Source organism: Triticum urartu, chromosome 3 (genome assembly GCF_003073215.2).
Source record: "Triticum urartu cultivar G1812 chromosome 3, Tu2.1, whole genome shotgun sequence".
NCBI classification, from domain to species: Eukaryota; Viridiplantae; Streptophyta; class Magnoliopsida; order Poales; family Poaceae; genus Triticum; species Triticum urartu.
Genome location: NC_053024.1, coordinates 656,791,440 through 656,798,877, shown reverse-complemented (window position 1 = coordinate 656,798,877; position 7,438 = coordinate 656,791,440). Strand labels below are relative to the sequence as shown.

General features: G+C 44.9%; 1 protein-coding gene across 1 annotated transcript; it reads right to left on the bottom strand.

The window, feature by feature from the left end:
• Window positions 1-4,129: 4,129 nt before the first annotated feature.
• Window positions 4,130-6,274, bottom strand: LOC125549019 (probable histone acetyltransferase HAC-like 1). The gene is made up of 5 exons (XM_048712523.1): window positions 6,095-6,274; window positions 5,641-5,746; window positions 5,235-5,511; window positions 4,490-4,623; window positions 4,130-4,386 (listed from the first exon to the last, which is right to left on the bottom strand). Exons 1-5 carry the CDS (start codon window positions 6,190-6,192, stop codon window positions 4,168-4,170), a joined length of 834 nt encoding a protein of 277 aa, XP_048568480.1. The 5' UTR covers window positions 6,193-6,274; the 3' UTR covers window positions 4,130-4,167.
• Window positions 6,275-7,438: the final 1,164 nt, after the last annotated feature.

Here is a 7,438-nt window from a genome sequence, read left to right as displayed (position 1 = left end):
AATCGCTAGCTGATGTAATGCAGAAACTGGGAAGTGTCCAGAAGTCGCTTACTGAATGGTCCAAGAAGGATTTTGGGTCTATCACTTGGAACATCAAAAAGAAGAGGCAGCGTCTCAAAAAGTTGCTAGAGAGGCCATACAGAAATGAAACGGAGATGCTAGTAAAGAAAGTTTCAGCTGAGCTAGATGAACTAGTGATACGAGAAGAAATGATGTGGCGGCAGCGCTCACGAGCAACTTGGATTCGGGAAGGGGACCAAAACACAAAATTCTTCCACCGGAAAGCTACTTGGCGACAAAAGAAAAATGTAATAAAAAAATTGAAAAACAGTAATGGGGCATGGGTCGAAAGAAAGGAGGATCTGAATAGTTTGGCAACAGAGTTCTTCAAAGAGCTATACACAAAGGATAGGGGAGTTGCACCATTTGAACTAATAGAGATGCTACCGCGCAGGGTGACTGAGGAGATGAACACAAGTTTAACGAAGGAGTTTACAGAAAAAGAAATCAGCGACGCACTCTTTCAGATTGGACCACTGAAGGCGCCGGGGCCAGATGGCTTTCCGGTACGCTTCTTCCAACTAAACTGGGGGACGTTGAAGAAGGATGTAGTTGCTGCGGTGTTGAGTTTTTTTGAGAATGGAATCATGCCAGAGGGCGTTAATGACACAGCGATAGTGCTTATTCCGAAAGGGAAGAACCCACAAAGTTTGAAAGAATTCAGACTGATCAGTCTCTGCAGCGTAATATATAAAGTAATCTCCAAATGCCTCGTGAACCGACCGCGGCCGTTCTTGGATGAGCTAATATCGGAAACCCAGAGTGCGTTTATACCCGGACGGATGATCATGGACAATGCCATTATCGCCTTCAAGTGCTTCCATAAAATACAACAGAGTAAGAATCCTCACAATACTCACTGTGCGTACAAGTTAGATCTGGCCAAAGCCTATGACAGAGTTGACTGGGACTTTCTTGAAGGAGCTCTGGAGAAGGTGGGTTTCAGTGCTGTGTGGATTGGTTGGATCATGAAGTGTGTGAAATCTGTCCGATTCCAAGTGTGAAAATGAATGGGGAAATGTTAGAGGCCTTCATTCCTACAAGAGGACTCAGACAAGGGCGATCCCTTGAGCCCATATTTGTTCCTCTTTATTACTGATGGGCTGGCTACAATCTTTAACAGGGAGGTTCGAGGTGGATGCATCTCTCCTGTAAAAGTGGCTCGCAATAGGCCTGGGATCTCTAATCTTCTTTTTGCAGATGATAGTTTGGTATTTTTCAAAGCCACTAGAGAACAAGCTAGAGTGGTGAAAGGAGCTCTATCCATGTTCCAAAAATGCACGGGGCAGCTCCTAAGTAGCAGTAAGTGCTCTATCTTATTTAGTGAGCATGTCCTAATACACCAGCAGGAAATTAAAGATATCCTTGCGTGTGAGACATCTACTTTCGAAAGCAAATACTTGGTCTTCCAACCCCGAAAGGGAGAATGAAAGATGCAAAATTCCAGCCCATCATGGACAAATTTCTCAAAAAAAATGCAACGATTGGGATGGAAGACATATGTCCTTTGCTACAGGAGGTGGATGTGAAGTCGGTGGTCCAGGCTCTTCCGACATATGCCATGGGGGTTTTCAAATTCTCGGTGGGTTTTTGTGACAAGTATGAGCGACTGATTAGAGAGTTCTGGTGGGGAGAGGAGGAAGGGCATAGGAAAGTTCATTGGATGGCATGGGAGCAAATGATAAAGCCCAAAAGAGCAGGAGGGATCGGCTTTCGAGATATGAAAATTTTCAACCAAGCTCTTCTTGCCAGGCAAGGTTGGCGCCTCCTCCAACGGCCAGATAGCCTATGTGCCCGTGTCCTAAAATCAAAATACTATCCTAAAGGTAAGCTTCTGGACACAGTGTTTGCGTCAGATGCCTCTCAGGCATGGAGAGGAATTGAACATGGGCTGGAGCTATTGAAGAAAGGACTGATATGGAGAGTTGGAAATGGGAAACAAATCCAAATCCAAAGAGACCAATGGGTCCCTAGAAAGAGCGGCCTCAAGGTTACTGAATTTAAGAGGAGGTCAAAATTGAGATGATGGGTGAATCAACTCATGAAACATGATGCCAAAGAATGGGATGAGGCCCTGATACACCAACTGTTTCACAGTTTCGATGCAGATGAAATATGTAAGATCAAAATTCCAAGGAGGGATGTCGACGACTGTGTTGCATGGCACGGCAAAAAATCTGGAATATTCTCCGTGCGGAGTGCATATAAGCTGGGAACTCAGCTCAAACAACAGGCCATACCACCAGCCTCTTGTTTTGGTGCTGAAGCTGATAATAGATGCATATGGGATTACATTTGGAAGGCAAAAGTCCCGGAGAAGGTTAGGATTTTTGCTTGGCGAGTAGCCACAGAAACTCTTCCCACAAAGGAAAACAAGTGGAAAAGAACCCTGGAAATTGATAACATATGCAACATATGTGGGAGCAAGACTGAAAATGAATTCCATGCGGTGATTGAATGCACAAAAGCCAGAGCGCTTAGGCATGAAATGAGGTCAGTCTGGGAACTACCCTCAGAAGACAGTTTTCGTTTTACAGGAAATGATTGGCTACAAAACCTCCCGGGCTCATGTACTCCTGTAGTACGCAGAAATGTGCTCCTGTTGTTATGGCGAGCATGGTGGCTAAGGGATGACTGCATCCATGCAAAAGGCAGGGCAATGGTGGGTCAGTCGGTCCAATTCTTGGTTAAATATGCGGATGAAATCAGTCTAGGAGAAAGACGACACACGGATAATATGGCCAATGTTCAAGTGGTGGAACATCACGGAAGTAACAAAGAAGAGGGGAAGCGTGAGGAAATTAAGAAAGGGAAGCAAGCCACGGGGCTGGGACAGATTAATGGCCTGCCCGTCAATGACAGAGATGAGTGCCATATAGAGCAATCAGCCCCAACTCAACTTGTGAGACGGTGTTCATCTAGGAGCCAATGGGCCCCTCCGACTGCAGGTACCTGGAAGCTGAATACTGATGCATCATTCATACCGAGCACGGGGGAGTCCGCAGCTGGATTCATAGTCAAAGACTACAGGGGGCTTGTTGTGGTCTCAGGTGGAAATCGTCTGCAGTCGTGCAAAGATCCGGAAGAAGCCGAACTAGCTGCGATATTACACGGACTCTCTGTTGTAAGTAAAATTTGCGTCAGACCTCTATGTGTGGGAACGGACTGTGCATCCATTCCAGCGCTACTGGACTTCAAATTACACAATCAATCTGCCCTTTTCCCCCTTGTCACGGACAGTAGGGACCTCATGAAAATGTTCAGTGAAGTCACCATCAAGGCCGTGAGAAGATCCAGCAACAACCTAGCACATGAGCTTGCCGCTCTTGCTAGAATACATGGAGATTATAAATGTATAGGAGATGTCCCCCTCACTCTTAAACCCCTCCTCATGGAGGATTGTATTATCTCCTCAGTGGTAATATAACTGCAGGCTGGGCCTTTTCTCAAAAAAAAAAAAAGAATGACACATATGCTATTGCCCAAAAACCAAGGCCCATATAATGGAAGCACCACTTAGTGTGAAAAAATAGAAGATATTAGGAAGGATGCAAAAATATATAATAGCAGGAAGGAGAGCATCATGTCCTGGTTGGAGACTGTTTCGGTAAGGAATTGTCAAGCAGGCAAGTAGTGTGAGGAAATACAATTATGTCTTTTAATGGAGATTGGGCCATATCTCAATTGGAAATAAATTATCAGTCTGATGTCTTTTAGGGATCTACTCAACTTGTTCCTAGTCGGTCGACCAGTAACAGTGTCTACTGCTATTGCTAATTAAACATGATAGCCTTGCACAGACACATATCCTAGAGTGCATGCGTGAACACACCATATACCCTGACAAGCAAAAAATATATTTGTAATTCTTTGCAGATGTTCACAATACCATGGCACATGTTTCAAATTCCCACGAGAAAGGTATCCTTTACCACCAAGGATGCAGATTAAAAGTTTGTTTACTATGAATCGAGCACTTATTAAATCGTTGCTTTGAATTCTAGTGATAACCCCATGAAGAATAGTTCAGACAGAATCACAAAAATGCCGTTAAGGAGGAAGGGTCGGGTGTTGATACTCCACCACGCCTAGAATGGCTGGATCAGCTCAATCCATCGCCGGGAGGTAGATTCGGTGGAAATTTCTCATGGTCAGCCTCCTACGACAGGTAGGGCACTTCTTCTGAAATCGGATGGAGGCCTCTATGCATTTCTTGCAGAAGATGTGGCCGCAGATAGTAGACGATGCATCGACCAGCTCATTGATGCAGACTGGGCAGGTGAATTTTGGTTCCCTTGGGAGATCCTTCACAGGTGCCGGGCGTCCCTGCGCCACCTTGGGCTGTAGTGTTTAGCAGAGCTTTAGGGATACATATAGTAACAATAATATTTCGTATATGTAAAGCAGTAGCACAGTCTAGAGTTATTACAGAGAATCTGTTGGCTTCACGTGTATCCAGATTGTGTGTTAACAGGTTGTTATTGGACGCTCCAGAAAGATCATGTCGTGTAGGGTTTATCCCTAGTGAAAGCATTGTGTTCACATGCCCATCAGAAGCTCCTTCTAGAAAAAAAATGCAAGACATACGAAGTTAGTAAACGGAAACGTGGTCAGGCAAACTAGGGGGAAAAAATCCTCCCAAGACTTAATAGTCTATGTGTAATTGGAAAATTCAGATATGAATATGGGTAAATTGTTCCAGTAATACATCTTTCAGGCTAGCATTTTACTTAGAGCTTTTTCTATCACATAATAGCTACTTAGTGGATGCATGGCTTCATTCTGAACACAGATGCTGGACTAAAAAACAGTGGTGTTTGTTACAAGATAAGTTGATTTTTATCCAGTATAGTACGCTGCTGGCTTCCTAGGCTAGAAGTCCCAAACTAATGTCTACATATCCAACTAATCTCAGTCATCAAATCATATGTTAATCCAACGACTTACATTGCTGCAATGGTGAGTCGTTGAACATGTCTTACACGCAATTAATATCATAGCAAGTATCAATATCGGCATAAATTTACAACATAATTGGTGCACAATTAATATTCTACCTAATATCAACATGCAACTAATATCATATCTAGTATTAATGTGCATTAAATGTACACATTTACTACTAGCCTTAATAAGGATATGCGTGGGTAAGATCTCAGTAAATCTATCTGTACCTGGCAGTGAGGTATCCATATTGGCGTTCTGCAGAACCATGTCTGCAGTAGAGGACAAAGGGCCAATATTGCCTGTCACATAAAACATTCTAGAATTTTCACTCGCACCTTGCATGATATTGGATGTCAGATTCATCGCACCATAGCCATGGGAAGATGCTATCTGTCTTAACGATTGTTGATTTTGTCGGTATTGTCGGTTCTGAGCCGTGTAGGTCTTGATAGCAAACATCATTGTTGGCGACATTGGTCGCCTCGTCATGTTGTGGTACTCCATCTGCCCAAACAACCAGAGATATCAACAACACACATGGTTAACTAAATGGTAATATTTGATATCTTACTCGGAAATGGACTTGGTTGCCTGAAAACCAAAGCTCCAAAAAAGAAGGAAAGAGAGGAACACCTTGTTTGGGTATTTTCTAAACAAGATTTCCTCTAGCCGGCTCGCGAGCGCCCGGAGGCGCGGCCGCCAGAGAGGCAGCAATTGCAACGTTAGCAAAAACTTGAATCTGTGAATTAATATCAGATTCAGATCATTAGTTTTGATAGAGTTTCCCCGCAAAAAAAAAAGCTTTGATAGAGTAGAAGATATCTTTTTGTAACTGTTACAGGGATTCAACCGCAGCCCTTAAATATGCAAAATTTATATGCAAGCCCTGTGAAGGTTCAGGTACATAGTCCACGATTGATCACCTTTGATGATAAGTATTTGTTGGGAATGATACAAGGCAGAGTGATAAACGTGATACTGTTGTTGAGTAGGTCACTGGATACGACTACTTCGCGTTCCAGTTTTTCTCGAAATATTCTAATCTACGCAATCGCGGTTGGAGCAGAGAAAAGCAGTAAGAGCTTACATCTTCTCTCGGGCGTTGTCCCGGAGCCTCACAAACTGGGGATCGGCCGCGGCGGCAAGGCCCACCACATCCTGCATCTGCGGTTGCCACGGCCGCATCCCGCCGGAGCCGCCAACGCCAAGGCCAGCGCTGCCAGCCTGATTAGCTCACCTGGGACTTGGAGGTGGCCGGAGACGAAGAAAGGGGACTTTGACCAATGGCTTACTGGACTTGACTACCTGAGGGGATCAATATATAGCCAGCGGGTGCCTGGCGAGCGCCGTGCTCCCCGTTCTATATCTAACCGGACCACGCGTAATTACTTCCTGCCAGGGAATGAGAGAATCGCCCTACGGCCGGTGACACGCGTCAGAATACAGCTGGTTGATATGCGTGGTGCTAGCATTATTTCTGAATTTATTTCAGGATTTTCGACGATGTGTTTTCGGTGGGAGGAGACGTTTCCGTCAACGACGAGACGCCTATAATAACTTCGTAAATCTAAAGATGATATATCAGTTCAGTCTTTCGGAGATGCTCATAGGTGTAGGGTGTGCGTGTGTACATTCATAAGGGTGAGTGTATGCATGTGTATATAAACACTTGTGTCTGTACCACAGTTTTGATTTTCGGCCGGAAAAATCAATTTCGGCCGAATTTCGGCCATCTCGGCTGGGCCCGGAATATGTCCCTTTCGCTTCAAAAATTTCGGCCTGTTTTGAAAGTTATGGCCCAGCCCAACATCTAGAAGGCCTCCACTATGGTCCGGCTAAGAAACCATTAAACTGAATGCCCGAACCCTAAACTTCCCGTTTCCTCTGTCTTTCCCTGTGCGGCGCCGCCGCTGCCCGCCTGCTGCTGCCTTCCCACGCCCGTCGGGAGCTCCTCCAGTGAAGAATCCGCACTCCTCCGCTGCATCAACCCGCCTCGTTGACTGGTACCTCCCGCCCGCTTGCTTGCGTCTGAGCGTGTGGACGCACAGCCTCCATCAGGGCCACCTCACGCCTCCTCTATCACCACCTAGTTTATTCTCTGTTGCTTCTTCAAGGCCACGGCATGGTGCATGATGTCTGTGGCAGTGAGGATTGTTTTTATATGTTGGACTGATGCATAGGTAGCATCTGGGCACTTCCTTCTTCGTTTGCTTCACCAATGTTTATTCTTGGACTGATTCAGTTTTTAATCCCATGAGCTCGATCTGCTATACCTTTCCTCTGCTGATTGCAAAATTTCGGCCGAATTTTGGCTAGATTTCGGTCAAATTTCATTCAAAAATTCAAATTTTTTTTATGCAATTTCGTCCGAGATTTTGCCAAAATTTTTGAATTGACCGAAATTCGGCTGTTTCGTTCAGGGGCGAAAAAA

What these genes read in the sequence shown, in the direction of transcription:
- LOC125549019 (XM_048712523.1), bottom strand. Translation starts at nt 6,192, where the DNA reads ATGCGGCCGTGGCAACCGCAGATGCAGGATGTGGTGGGCCTTGCCGCC. An exon ending in TTAGAAAATACCCAAACAAG is followed by an intron (nt 5,512 to 5,640) that starts GTGTTCCTCTCT and finishes TTGTTTGGGCAG; the next exon opens with ATGGAGTACCACAACATGAC. An exon ending in GTGAAGCCAACAGATTCTCT is followed by an intron (nt 4,387 to 4,489) that starts GTAATAACTCTA and finishes AAGGTGGCGCAG; the next exon opens with GGACGCCCGGCACCTGTGAA.